The 16,020-nt window shown below is 35.7% G+C and overlaps 1 protein-coding gene across 3 annotated transcripts in view; it reads left to right on the top strand.

Annotated features, from left to right (window-relative positions):
• Positions 1-16,020, top strand: part of LOC149255220 (protease Do-like 1, chloroplastic) — a 387,412-nt gene that overhangs the window by 287,732 nt on the left and 83,660 nt on the right. For 2 of the 3 annotated variants that reach the window (XM_089460391.1, XM_089460389.1), the window contains exon 7: positions 9,102-9,236. The exons of the other annotated variant lie outside the window; for it this stretch is intronic. In XM_089460391.1, coding sequence (XP_089316517.1) covers positions 9,102-9,236 — 135 coding nt within the window. The remainder of the gene's footprint in view (positions 1-9,101; positions 9,237-16,020) is intronic. 3 annotated transcript variants of the gene reach the window in all.

Below are 16,020 nucleotides of genomic sequence, written 5' to 3'. Positions count from 1 at the left end.
CAACAACCCTTTCTAGGCCTCCTCCTCCTAACCCCTTGCTGTCCCTCTCTGCCTCCTCCTTGAGCCTTTCGCTGCCTCATTTGGCCCCTTGGCCTCGTCTTTAGCCCCCGTGTCAGCCTATTAGTCCTTTTTCCTTAGCCGCTAGGCCTCTAAGGCCTTTATCTCCCCAACGCTAGCCCTAGTAGGCCTAGCTTTAACCTTTCTTGGCCCTAATTTGTCTCTCCTCCATTCCTGGTTGGTCACTTGAATTTTTGGGAATGAATATTGGTGGGTTTTGTAGGAGAAATTGGCTAAATTATTGTGTTTTCAGGTGCCAAATCCATTGGAAAAATTTTGGCAACTTGGGCAAACAATCTTTAAGGCCTTGGCCCTAGGGTTTGATTTCAAAACCCTCCATTTTCCTCACTGTTTGTTACGCTCTCTGAATACATTCATAACAGTGATAAAATTAATATTTAAGTTCCCTAAAAATCACATCTAAATTGCCTAAATACATTAAGAAATTCATGGTAAAAATTTACTAGTCATTTGGTAAATTGGGCATTGTTTCTTGGGCATAACTCTTAATAATTTCATGACTGATATCTCTGCATAAAATTGTGATCAAATCTGATATAATCTGAATACTACATCTTAAGAGGGCTAAAAAACTCATAATTTCATATTGGCAAACGTATTTTGGCATTTGGTAATTTTTGGGTACCTTTTGGCACACACTCTCACATTGGTGGCTCACTGTTTTCACTCTTTTCTTACTGCTGTCATAAGTGCTTTTAGATCTGATATAACATTGAATAATACATCATAAGAGGGTTAGCTATCTCATATAATCACTTGGCAAGTCATTTAGTGTCTCAGTGATCATATTTAGTTCTTACATGCTTGTCATTGCTTGGATCTAAAGCTGGTATCAAAGTTGCTTTCTCCTTATTATTGTGTCGAGCATCTAATTGTTTAAGGAAGACTGCTAAGGAAGTCATTGGATAATTGCTAAACACATAATTTTGTTTTGCCATCACATCCTAAGAAGCTTTGATAATTGTATTGTCTATCTTAAGCATTGGCATCTTCAGAGTTATTGGTGCTAAGTGACATCTCTTAATACTGGCGTAAGATCATCATTGGAATTTACTTAGTTTAAAGATTCTTTATTGTTGTAAGTAATTGCCATTATTAGGTAAGTGTTCTAAATTTTCTATCATTGGTTAAACATCTTGTAAAGATAAGTTTATCTTTGGATCATTTAATATTGACACTTAATACTTTGCACATTCTTGGAAATAAGATTGTCTTTTCATTTATTGATAAGTACTCTTGTCATTGAAGATTAATCATAACTTAAGTACTTAAACATTAAACAAATCTTAACCCAAGAATCACTCATCCACCTTGCATAAGCATTCTAAGTCTAGTTGCACTAATAATTTACCTCCAAGCATAAGCTTGGTTGATAGACTTCTAGGGCCACCCTTTCTCAATTTAGCTTGAGGGATTCAACACCTTTCTAGTGGTTAACACGGTGACCTTGCAGTTGTCAGAGCCACAGTCTCTGCAACGCCGGAGACATCATATGGTTGGAACACAGGGTGAAGTATCGTTAATCAAGCATTTGCTTGCTCCCCATTGACTTCCATCCCATAATCTACTCTAAAGACTGCTTCCAAAATAGTTAAGAGGAGGTCTTACTTAGAATAGGCATATAACTAAAAGTAATCAAGATTCTTGCATCACACCTAGGTCTTAGGATTTGCATAGCATATAGGTTAGTAAAGCATCTAAGCAGCGATTGTCCATCCGGTTACTTGGTTTCTAATTGATAATAAGCGAGAAGTTGACTCCCTAAGGCACTGGTCTCATATTTGAATTTAATCTAATCCTTAATTCTTGCTTAAATTAACCAAATAGCTAGGCCACTCGATTGTGTCTCCCGAACTTGTTGGTTGCCAACTTGTCCTTCGTCTTCACATTTCCATAGGGACTACCCCGCATAGCCTTCTGTTGGGAGAGAGCTAGAACAGAGAGGTCAGGGATCAGAGTGACATCCCCTAACCTGAGTCGTTGTCGTAGTGCCTGTACAATTTGAGCGACCACAAGAGGTAAAGCACTTGATTTCCTCATATAAATAGGGGGAACACTCATCTCATTTGTTGATTGCACTTGTGGAAGATTGATTACTACTTGTCTACTTATATCTTCTCTCTTTGGCTATGCATGAATGACTTATGTGAACTCTTGGATAAATTATTTATGGATGCTTGCTCAAATATGATGGATGATTATTGGTGAGGGTTTCATGGATTGATTTACCTGGTAAGTGTTCTTTTTAAGTCAGTGGATTTGTTTAATGAATGTATTAAGTGTGAATGTGCTTGTCAAGTGGTGGAGGTGCAATTTTCCTTATATTATTCTTGAATAAATCCTATGTTACAAACCCTAGGAAGGATTCTAGTAGAGAACCTTCCCTTTATATTATCTTGAAATTTTGGTAAAGGACATAATAGGATCTTCTAGGGTTAGTAGTGGACAAACTTAGATATCACCCTATAGGAGAATTTCCTAAGGTTAGAAGTGGGCAGCCTTAGGTATCATTCAATACCCATTCTTTACCTTCTTCAATAAAGTCCATGGTTTGACTCCATAAGTCCCCCCAAAAAATAGTAGGCACTAGTCTTAACTCCCAATAATTAATCATTATAATCAGAATCTTACCCTTTCTTTTATATTCCAAGGTTAGATTATGGTTTGTGATAACTATATCTTAATTTTCAGCCATAGATATACTAGATGTCTAGGGTTTAGCATTTTATATTAAAAAGAATATTTAATCATCATTTGTTGCATTGCTAATTGAATTTTCAACCTTTTAAGGCTTTATCTCTTGCATTGTTGAGATTTAAATATTCTCTTTATATTTCAGGACATAGTTAGAACAACGTTACCAACTTAACGAGAACACCATCGAGTTCTCGTTCTTTTGGAGGTGATTTTGAAAAGTGGTGATGCAACATCACTCTTTTTTCATTTTAGGGTTAAAATTCCAATATTTTTTAACCATGGTATTAAAATGCAAATATAATGATTACGAAAGACATGAAAAATCATGTTGAAATGAAAAAGTGGCGATGTAGCATCACCTCTTTTTTTATTAGGGTTAAAATTCAAACAAATTTCAATCATGTCATTAGAGACCAAATATCATGATTAAGAAATGAAAAATCATACTAAAATACAAAAACTTTGATGCAACATCACTTTTTCTTCTTTTTTTGTTTTGTTTTCCTTTCATGGTTAAAATTTAAATATTTTCCAATCATGTCATTAAAGACCAAATATCATCAATACGAAAGGCATCAAAAAACACATTGAAATAAAAAAGTGGTGATGCAACCTCACATCCTCTTTTGGGGGTTAAAATTCAAACATTTTTCAACCATGATATTAAAGACCAAATATCATGATTACGAAAACCTAAAATTCATCAATTATAATTCGTCTACATTTATATTTTATTATTATTATTTTTTAAATGTTTTCCAAAGTGGTCTAACTTTTATTTTAGCTTAAGAGTTAAAATTACTAATTAATTGACATTCAAGCCTTGACCATTGCTACCATCGAAAAACTGAAAAACATAAAAATGGAAAATGAAGAAAATTGAGGAAGTCAAATGTGAATCTAAAATTGAGACAATTGAGATTCCATAATTTTTGTTTAATTATCAGTTATTTATTTTTTTAAATATTTTACATTCAAAAACTATGAGGAAATAAATTATGAATATATAATACCTTTTTTAAGCGGGGAATTCAATTTTAAAAATAAGGAAAAAATATTTTTGTTCTAAAAAAAATATTGAAAAATGTCATATAAAAAAAGGAGGAAAAACAATTAAAAAGGGAAAAAACACTAAAATAACAAACTACAAATAATAATAATAATTCACCCTGCAAAAAAAAAAATCACAAAAACCATTCCAATAAAAACAATAAAAAAAAAAACCTAATAAAATATTTTTAAAAACTAAATAAATATTTAAAAACAATAAAATTAAAAAAGATTTAAAATAAAAAATAAAATAAATTAATAAAAAAAATCGATATAATTTAAAAACAAATTATAAAATTAAAATGATAAAAGTTATAAATTTATAAATAAAATTTAAATTTAGAAATAAATAAACAAAATTTTTAGAACTTTAAATACATTTTAATTAAAAAAAACATCAGCAGAAGGGTGATGTTTGGCATCACCCTCCCGCAACACAAAAAATAATTTAAAAATAAAAATGAAAGTGAAGGAAAAAACAAAAAATCATTAGCGGAGGGCATCGCCCTCCCCCAACATATAACATGCAACACACTGTGTTGGGGGAGGGAAATGTTAGGTATCTCCCTTCAACTCACAACACTTATTTATTTATTTATTTTATATTTCGTTATTAAACTTTATTTATTTTAAAAAAAATATCATTGTTTTAATGGTTTTTTTTTTTTCCTTTAATTTTTATATTTTTCAATAATAAGTTTTTTTTTTTTTCAATACACTTTAAATAGTTTGTAATTTGTAGATAAAGAACTTCGTTTTTTCATAGTGATGTTTGAAAGTTGTGTATTTTCCAAATTCAAATGAGGATCCATCTTCGAGATAATGGCCGAAACAATGAGGGAACAAAGAAAAAGTATAAGTAAAAAGAGACAAAGGAGGGAAAATGGTCAACTGGATGTTTTTTTATTATATGACTTTAATTTTTAATTTTTTTTGTTATATATATTTTTCTTATTTTTAATTTCTATTTAAATAAAATATTTTTTTTTCAACGTCTTTTTAATTTTTAATTTTCTTATTATATATTTTAGTTTTTTTTTTAATTATTCTAAACTCTTTTTGAGTGAATTTTTTTATTTTTTTCAATTTCTTTTTAATTTTCTTAATATATATTTTATTTTTATTTTTAAGATTTTGAACTCTTTTTGAGTTAATTTTTTTGTTTTTTTTTTAAATATATATGTTTTTTAAAGTTTTATTGGTTTTATTATTATTTTTATATAGACTTTTTAATATTGTTTTTTTTTCTAATAATTTTTTTAAATTCCGTTCATTTTTTTTGTCGATCAAACCAACTTTCACAAGATTTCAAAAGTTTACAAAAATATTTGCTAGAGGTCATTTCTTTTCTGGCCTCACTCCAACCAGATTTGTTGGCGAGAAGAGAAAGATCATTATAACCAGACATTTGCCAGAAACCATAAACTTTCACAAAAACACAGTCGTTTAGGCTCCAAAAAACAAACAAAATTTTAACATAACCGACAAGCATTAGAAATTTTCAAGAGGGACTCTAAAATGACCAGCTTCAAGAATACCAGAGGGAGGAGGTTGCCCATGCACATGGAACTCAAGGTGCTCAATTCTAGCCTCAAGCCTATCCAGCCAAGCGTGAAGACATCGTTGATTTTGTCGAAGGGAGGCAAGATGGTCACGCTGATATCATTGGGCTTGTTAAATGTCCTCCATGAGGCTCAAGGACTTGGCTTGCTAATCCTACATTTGCCTGCCGATATCCACTATCATGGTCGTAATTTGATTACCCTGGCGGGCTATAAATTCCAAATTCCAGGCTAGGGGGTGCCACCATAGACGAAGGAGCTGGCGGCACCTCCTGAGCGATTTCTCCTTCTTGCACTGCATTGTTGTTGTCCTCCTCAACTGCTCTTGAGGATGACCACCCTGCGCTGCCAAACCTCCCTAGACAACCTTGAGCCATTGCACACGCCGATGTTGTATAATTCTCCAAGAGTCCACCAGACCAAACCATCTTGGCTGCAAGAGACACATGCTCTGATTGTGCACCCAAGGTGCCTGCCCAACTGCACAAAAAAAGCCACCCAAAGGACCGCCACCCCACAGGACCGACGCCTCCTTACTCTACTAGCTCCCTGACTCCCCACGAACCAGCCACAGGGGCAAATACCAATCTCCCACCTCAGGCTTACAACCCCGAGATGACACCTTGAACACGTTAACCCAAATACCCTTAAAGTTCCACGCTGCCACCCAACACAACCCGACAGGTCCGCACATGGAAAGTTTACCTTCACCCACAAGGCTATAGAGACACCATTTACACCTAGAAAAAAAGACACCAACTAACACAATGCATGAACAATCCAACAAACAACAACCCACTTCTTCTCTCGCTTGTCCCAGTGCTCAGATATGAACTGAACGATAAGGGAGATGAGCTCACCTAAGGGCATAGGAGAAATTTTCCCTCGCTGCGGATGCGACAAAGGCACCACACATGCCCATACAACCAGACACCCAATTATTGCAAAGCACTAGTGATAGAAAAATAAAGACTACAACAATTCCCCCACCCAACACAAGACCAGAAGGAAAGCAGAATGACGAGGGAAATGTACTTACCCCCACAATAGAAGAAAGAGCCACCTTAATTGAGAAAAGTTGCCCAGACGATTTCACTGTTGTTGGTCCAGGGTCCTAGATAGAAACTTGCGGAGACTACCTAAGGAGCCCAAAGACATGTTTGCACCAGACAAATTCAAGTTCAACAAAATCCCGCTTATGCTCCAAAACATCTTGGAGACCAGCCTGAGCCCACACAGTCGCCCACTGTAGCTTGCATGCACCTCCCATCAACCGATTGAAGCAAACCAACACCACTCGCACCTCAGCAAAATGTCGAAGGCCTTTCTCCTTGAAGTTTCCAGAGACACTCGCACGCCAACAACAAATGACATCCATGCTCATTGACAACACTCCACATTTAAGATTGGGGACCGATCCCCAACCCCTGTTCCATCATTTGTTCTAAGCTCTATCACCCCTGGCGGGGAAAATTCCATTCATTTTAATCTTTTTTAATTTATCTATTTTTTGGTCATTTTATATAATAATAATAATAATAACAACAATAATAATAATAATAAAAGTAAAATACTAATTTTTTTTGTGTTACATTAAATACTTTTTTAATAGTGCTTTTCATGATTTTGTGTATACTAATAATAATTTTATAAATCACGGTTTAAAAAACATTGTAGTTTAAATGCTCCATTGAAAATGGGCCAAATTATATTAGGTTGAGATCTTAAAAGAGCGATAATCTTAGCATTTAAAAAGAATTCTCTTGGTAGAATTACTCGTTGATTTAGGTGTTTCTTTTTAAGATTTTGTTTTGTCATGATATTTGATTTATAATGCCATGGTTGAAAAATGTTAGAATTTTAAGATTTTTCGAAGTCTTGCTATTTGATATTTAATGCCATGGTTGAAAACTGTTGAAATTTTAAGATTTTCTATATTCATGATTTTGGTTTTTAATGCCATGATTTAACATTGTTGGAATTTTAACCCAAAAAAAGAGGGATTCAACATCACAACTTTTCAATTTTGAGGTGTCTTTTCATGTTTTTGTGCAAAAGAAGGGGTTTCTTAGGCTAGAGTTCTCTTTTTGAGGTTACAGTCATCGTTAAGTTGGTAACATTGTTATAGTTATTAAACCCTAATTTAACTTGTATCTTCAATGCTAGGTTTTGTTGATCTTTACTTGTTCAAGGGATGAAATATTGTTGTTGTTGTTACTTGATATATCTCTGAAGTTGATTATCTCTGACACAAGTTTTACAACATCTATAGTTTTTTATTTTATTTCCAGTGTTTGGGGTAGCCTCTTGGTCTTTTTTTTTTGGACAAGAAAGACCCAATGACTAGGCAAGAGCCAAGACGTCCCGTATTGACCATAGACAGAGTGAAAACTCCATGGGGCCGCCTACTCGTGAGCCTAATCAATAAAAGTTAGAGCATGGCTCCAACAACTTGAACTTGGGTGGATGGGATGTCAAGCCACAATTCCAACCACTCGAGCTAAGAAACATTGGCCTCTTGGTCTATTTTAACTCATTAAATATCTTAAATTATTTTGGATACTTCACATACACAAATTTGAAATTGCTCTAATTACACCACTTTGAATACTTAAAACTAGTGATGGTCTATTTGAGTTCTAATATAGAAGGCTTTAGACTTCATTCCTTCTTGATTCCTAATCAATACAAGTTAGAGCATGCCTCCAACAACTTGAAGGATGGGATATCAAGCCACAATCCCAACCACTGAGCTAAGAACCATTGGCCTCTTGGTCTATTTTAACTCATTAAATATCATAAATTATTTTGGATACTTCACATACACAAATTGGGAATTGCTCTAATTGCACCACTTTGCTCACTTTGAATACTTAAAACTAGTGATGGTCTATTTGAGTTCTGATATAAAAGGCTTTAGACTTCATTCCTTCTTGCTATAGGATTCCTTGAAGTTACACGGGAATCATTTCTTATGTTGGATTTATCCTTCACTAAAACAAGGAAAGTGATTACTAAGGTCATGGTTATAACAATTCCAGTTACACTTGTTGAAGCCTTTGTGAAAAGATTCTCGCTAAGGTGCTAGACTTTTTTATCACAAAGTTCATATTGGTCTTTTCTTCCAGCCTTGCTGATTTTTAGCATTTTTTTCCAGATTTTTTTTTTTTTTTTACTTAACATTATTATATCATGATTTTTACTAAATTTCAGATTTTTTATTTCTCTACAAAAAATAAATCATTTTAAGTTGAACATCACTATGTTGCCGATTTTTATATTTATTGTTTTCATATATGATATTGAAATTTCTCTCATGCATATCTGTATGTTGAGCTACCCATTCTTTCATGCTCCTAGTTAGGGTTCCTACAGAGTGCATTCATTTTAAAGTATATTTATTATGTTTAGTTCAGTTTACCTTTCTCTTTTGTTCATGCATTCAATTTATTTTTCTTCAATTTCTTGTCTCGTATCGACTTTCTCATGTCAACAACAAGGTGATATTTATGTTGATTGTGTTTAAGTCCTTCGAAAATAAGAACTCTATTTGTTTTAAGGGTTTAAATAGAAATTTTGTATTTTTTAATTCTTTTATTGCATTTATTGCATTTATTTTGTTTCTATAGGCCTTTTCCTGAAGTTTTTGTTCATCTTGTCAAATTCATATGCATATATGTATCGATGAATTATTTTGATTTAAATTTCACGCAGGGTCTACGACCAACTAAACGAGATGCTTATGGTCGCCTTATTTTGGGGGATATCATTACGACGGTAAATGGTCAAAAAGTCAACAATGGAAGTGATCTCTACAAAATTCTTGACCGTTGTAAAGTAGGAGATAAGGTAAGTTGATAGTGCTTATGTTTCACTATCTATTTCTTCTATTTTGCTTCTATTTGTACATGTTTTTATTCACACACAGTCTAATCATTGTGTCTATTTTTTAATTTTTGGTTTAGCTTCACATATATCATTTTGCCCTTTTAATAATTATTTAATCAATTCGTAAATGCAAAAATTATTATCACCCTAAAAGTTGTTTCATGAATGTAGGATTAATTAAGTATTAGATCACATTGATTAACACATATTTATATGTAAGTACATAAAGCATTTACAACTCTAAAAATTACAAGGAACCCAATTTCAAATTGAGCTTGTTACATCCGAAACTCTGACTTTAGGTGATAAATCCCTAAACACAACTGAGACCATAGGGGTAGTGAAGAAGGGCTACCCACTGTGACCATAGTAGCTCCTTCACTTGCTTTAAGCTGGTTGTTCTTCAACATAGAGCGGGTATCTTTAGAAATAACTAAGTCCAAATTACAATGATTATTTGAAAGGGGTTTTAGACATCGTAACAAATGTCATTAATGATGTAACTTGAAATATAGACCAAAAATCACGCTAAAGCATAAAATAAGTTAAAGTTGTGTTAGTAGGGTTGCAAAGGCCCATGCAACCTACTCAGATTGAAACACATAGGGTAGAGGTCCACTGTTATAAACATAACCATATCAATGACTAATAATAATTGATAATTATGAAGAGTCATGTCTTTTCTAAATGACATGACTCTTCATGAAGGGCACTCTTGCCTAGGTATATAAACAGGTCCCTTATTTGTAAATCATATATCACATCACTTGTGCATTCAAACATTTATATAAAAATATTATTTATCCTGTGATGGATATTCTCATATTTGAGATATTGTGAATATATTTTGTGTGATAATGAATTTTGCTCATATCATTCGGTATCAGAGCCAGTCTGATCCATCTATTGGCCACAAGTTAAAAAAATATCTTTTAACCACAGACTTGCAATTTTTGGAGTTTCTCCAATCCCAACGTCCCTTACCCCCAAAAAAAAGCCTTTGGCCATTGATATATATATATAAACTAAATAAATAAGCCACGGAATTTTCATCGAAAAAAATCCGCTACATTCAACGATCATTTATCATACAACAGTGATAGCCTCCATTTATTTGTAACAATCAAAACAATCGTACAACGTTCTGTGCAGTGTCCTTACGTTTGTGCAAAATCCATATCGCCGTTGCTACTAGTATAAATTCCTATGGTTGTCGAAGTCTCTCCATTGATTGTTATACAACCATCAATTTTTATTGTAGTACATTGATTGTTGTACACCATCAATTTTTGTTTACTGTACAAATTAATTATCATCAAACCACCATACATTTCTTTGTACCAATCACCATTTACCTGTAAGATTGTGTCCGTACAACCCCTTGTTAGTTTTTGTAGCATTGGATGTGTTCTAGCCACAAAATTTGGTGGAGAGGCTAAAATACACGTATTCTCCAAAACCCAGAAATCGTTTATGGAAATTCCACCTAGAGATGACTTAATTAAAATAATTAATCGTTTTTTAAATGTTTCTTAAGTCTAAACATAGGAAATCTGATAAATTAAAGGGTATTAATTCAATCATGGTGAGAATCTTCTAGAAAAAGACATGGATCGAGTTCTAGTTAATCTTAGCCATCGATTATGTTTTAATCAATGCTTTAAAACTTTGACTCTAACTCGGTATCGACTCGGCCGGTTTGATTTCATTGGCTCGGTAGTTGTAAAAAACACATTAAATACTTACTTTTTTAATGAAAAAACATAATTTTAAAGATTTTCATTCATTTTTCCAAACACAAAGCATTAGAATATAGAGAGAAGACAACATATGATCAAAGTAGGCTCATGAATATATCCATTATCAAACTGGTACTCAGTGCACTGTCCAATACATACATGATATAGAGTTTAAAACAAAAACACATAACCTAGGAGGCTCTAAATGGCCTCTACAACAAAAGTAAACTGTAAAGCATCACTAGTCACCAGTACTACTGGCTACTGCTAGAGAAGCCAACATCATCTGGCTCAGACTCTGAATCAAAGTCAAACAGGGAAACCCATGGCTCCTCCTCCTCCCCATCACCATCTCTAACTGCGACTGTAGAAGTAGTAGCACTCGCAAGCACAACAACTGCATGCAGAGATAGATGAGATATGTGCTTTCGTCGTGGCTGAGTAAAGGGAGTGCATGCAATTGGAGGACTTGGGGTTGGGCTGGGTATAATTGGATCTACATTCAACTGAACATTATGTTCAACTAATGCCTCCATCTGTTAATCAAAATCAAGACAAATATCCTCATCAGAATCAAACTCTATTGGATGACTCTCCACTACCCACTATGAAGCTGGATCAATATCTTCCAACACAATAGGATCTGTATCAAGTCTTTTGTTCAACAATTGGTTGCGTCTTAGTCGGAGGTTGTATTGGACATAGACTAGATCATTTAACCATTTTTGTTCCAAACAGTTTCTCTTCTTTGTGTGAATCCTCTCAAAGACAGACCAATTGCGCTCACACCCAGTAGCACTGCAAGTTTGACTCAAAATACAGATTGCAAACTTCTGCAATTGAGGACAATGGCTACCAAAAGCCTCCCACCATTGTGCTGCAAAAAACATAGTTGTGTAATGAGTTAGCTCAACAAATTATATCCAACTTTCAAATTATAAACAATTTAACAAAATAAGAATTTGAAAATTGAAATTTTTGTTTCCCTGGCTCATCTGCTTCCCTTGCAATCTTTGCTAGGTTCTTGCCAAAGGTACCTGTGGCTCTGCTGAAACAAGTGATTTGTCGGTGTATCTCCAGTTGATCACTCTCCTTAGGGACCATGCGGTGAACACAGTCAATCAATCCATCTCTAACCTCCCCCGTCAAAGCTTCTGCCTCCAGAGCTTTATAACCTTGGGTTTAGAAAAAACCCAGCTGTATGTATAAAGCGATGGAGTTGGTTGTTCCATCTTTGATCAATGATTTCCCAAATGGGCCCATACTTAGCCACTTTATCCTTGTATACTGCCTTTATTTGCTCCTTTGCTTGATCCATAGCCTCATAAATGAATCCCATAGACAATCTTTTCCCATCCACCAACCGCAACATCTTAACCAATGGCTTAACAATCTTCACAATCTGTGCTGTCTTTTTCCAAATTATTTCTTCATTAATTTCCTAAGTTTAAACTTAGGGTTCCATTAAAAATAATCAATTATTTTAATAAAAATGTCTCTGGGTGGAATTTCTGAAAACGCTTTCTGGGTTTGTTGGAATACATGTGCCCAAGCCTCCCTGCAAAATTTGAGACTTAGAGGACATTCGATGCTACCAAAAATAAACGGTGTCCAGGTGACCGGAAGGGAGGACAGGACACTGAAACTGCGCAGAGGACAACTCAGACCAGCATGAGGAATTTTGGAGCTTGATTTGCACTGTCGGGAAAAACTACGCTATGATCACTAGGAGGCAGAATTGGGTAGTGATAGTCACCAGTGTCGACTGCGAGATGAGACCTTGAAAGGGACAATTTCTCCGCAGTTTCCAAAGGGGGGAGAGAGCAGGGCTGCAGAGAGACTGCTAGGCAATTCTACGCAGTTTCCAGGGGGAAGACAAAGCAAGGTTGCTAGGCATTTTTGCGCAATTTCTGAAGGTAAGACAGAATAGGCTTGCAGAGAGACTGTTGGTCAGTTCTATGCAGTTCCTGGGAGGAAGACAAGGCATAGCTAGTTGCACGAAACGGGAAAACGGGTACGAGTTTCCGAAACGGGAAGCGATACGAAACGCGACCTCCCCAAATTTTGGAAATGGGGAAAAGCGAATATAGATATATATATATATATATATATATATATATATATATATATATATATATATTGAAAATATTTAAATATATATATATGTGCAATCATAAAGAATAAATGATACATTATAATTTATTACACTTAAACATTAAGATTTAATTTACATCACATTTACTCATGAATGATCACATAATAAACATAAAAATATCGGAATATCCAAAAGAAACCTTTATTATATATTCAAATCTCAAAATCAGCCTTTATTTATATTAATATATGAGGCTGCAAGTACAATAAAGACTATAAGGCTGCAAGAGAGATCCAATTCAGGATTTTCTGCATCTACATCCCATTCTTTAGAAGGACCACTGTTGTATTGGGAGTCTCCTCCTACATAGTCGAACGACCTTAGTGCTCTTGATTAAATACACGTTTCATACCCTAGTACCCTACATGATCTTGATTATTGGGAGTTTCCCCTGCATAGAGGGCTTGGTTCTCTTGATTAAATACAAGTTCCATACCCTAGTACATGATAAAATCCAATGGAAACATTGCAATCCCTCTAATCCTGAAATCCTGAAAAACAAATAAGTTTGCTGGATTTTGAGTGAAATCTAAAATTCTACTTTCTCCATATGAAATCCAATGAGGGCGAAACCACTCTCAAACATCCTGAGTCATTTCATGGTAATGTTAAAAATTTAAGTAAAAGGATGAAAATGAAAAATAAAGGAGAATATCACTTTTACTTTAAGAATTTAACATTACCATGAACTGCATATCAACACTAGGGCAAAAATTAATTTTTATAACTTTAGACACGCATCTAGAAGCAACAATAAGTCACTAACATACCCTAAAAGTAAATTAAAAAACAAATTAAAAAAAAATAAAAATAAAAATAAAAAAAACCCAAGATAATCAGGAAACGTGGGTCGTACAGCCTTGAAACGCGTTTCCAGCCGTACTGGCCACGTTTCTATTTTCGGAAACGTGGCAGTACCGCCGGAAACGCGTTTCACGGCCGTACCAAACGCGTTTCCACGTTTCGTACCCGTTTCCGTACGGAAACGGACCTCTATACTACGTTTCCTGCAACATAGAGGCATAGTACCGGGGAACTGCTATGCAATTTTCAACAGGAAGACAAGACAGGCCACAGGGAGACCAGCTGAGAATCCTGCGCAGTTTCCTGAGGCAGTGCAGAGCAAGCTAGCAGAGGACCTGCTAGACAGGATTGTGCAATTTTTGGAGACAGTGCAGAGCAAGGCAGCAGAGGCCTTGTTCATCATTTCTGTGCGGTTTTAGAAGGCAGTGTGGGGCAGTCAGCAAGGGGATCAACTGGGCATGTCTGCGTAGTTTTGGAGAGCAATGCAGTGCAGGTTTCTGAAAGTCCAGAGGGAGGCTTGGTAACTAATCTTGCGAGATGCACAGTTTGGATCAGGCTTGGATGCAAATTCTGTGCAGTTTTGGGAGGCAGTCATGTTGCTCATTTCCAGGATTGTGCAGTGCAGTTGGCCCGGAGGACAACCTCAAGCACTGCGCAGTTCTGGGCAGCAAAGCAGGGTCACTGAGGGCTGAGACTGCGCAGTGCAGCTCAGTCGGGGTTCGGCTGAAGGAGGTTGTCCGGTCGAGCAGATTTTCAAGAAAATGGCTAAGTGTCGAAAGCAAGTGAGTTTGTGCCGACTGACATTGTGATCATACACTTAGCATGTTTCGACGACAAGACAACACAGACCAACAAGACAAAACATGTGCTCAGTGAGACTACCTTAAAGCTAAGAGTGACAAGTGCGACACTTGAGATAGACCTTCGGACGACCGTGACGACACTTGCGCGACTATGCTTATGACTTTGTGTGTGAGTACGACTGATGTTCATAGAGCTAAGACAACCCAAACACACAAAGAAATCACTAGAACTAGATCGCAAGCACGACACAACAATCAACATGTCAAAAGACGACAGTTAGTCCAAAGAGCGAAAAATAAACAAGACATGTAGAGGAAACACATGGAATGACTTTTAGTGCTTGCAAACATGCATGTTATTGAAGACAGAATGATATGACGTTGATCAACAATACTTCAAGCTACACTAAGAGATGTACTTCAAAAAGATGTACTTTACTTACCATACTTACCCTCCAGATGGTTATGCATCTGACGGAGTTTGCATGCGGTCCCGATCTCTTGTCATAACTTGGTTCCTTGGTCTTTCTCCTCAACTCCTTGAGAGTCATCTAGCATGTCATCTTTCCTTATGGTCACTGAGAGATACATCTGCGTAGTTTCATCGGGCAGTGACTGTTGTTGGGATGAGGTCTTGGGAGGACACCTCTGCGTAGTTTCTGAATGCAAGGCAGACTGGACAGCTAGGAAAACACTGTGTAGTTTTGAGATGCAAGAGACTACTACGGGGTGGGACTCGAGAGGACACATCTGTGCAGTTTCAGGTTGCAAGACAGATTAGGCAGCTGAAGGACAACACTGCGTAGTTTCTGAAGACAATGGGTTCCGGCTGGGAAACCACATCACATTTTTGGATGCCAAGGGAGGCTGGGGTCTCTGTGCATTGCGCATTTCTAGCAGGCAAGGGAAAAATCTTGAGGGTTGCAGAAGTGAAGTGTGCAGTTCCGGAAAGCTGGATGAGGCTAGGTTGCTTAGGAAACTGGCTAAGTGTGAGATCAGTGAAACTGATGTGAACAGTGATATAACTTGACTATGATCACACACTCGAACACTTAGTGATACAACATAGACCATCTAGAACATATAAAACATACTCTGCTTGATGCAACAACCTTCGTGACAAGAGTGCGTGAAGTGAGTGTGAAACATGTCTATGTAATGAGAACAACCCATATGCACAAAGATTTCCCCTTGAAGTAGAACAAACTTCCCTTTGCATGACAAATGATAATCCCCATGCCCAA

This window comes from Pinus tabuliformis, chromosome 7 (assembly GCF_031772625.1).
Source record: "Pinus tabuliformis cultivar Carrire ecotype Pingquan chromosome 7, CPIR1, whole genome shotgun sequence".
Lineage (NCBI taxonomy): Eukaryota > Viridiplantae > Streptophyta > Pinopsida > Pinales > Pinaceae > Pinus > Pinus tabuliformis.
The sequence above is the reverse complement of the archived record's forward strand: the minus strand, read 5'-3'. Positions and strand labels throughout refer to the sequence as shown.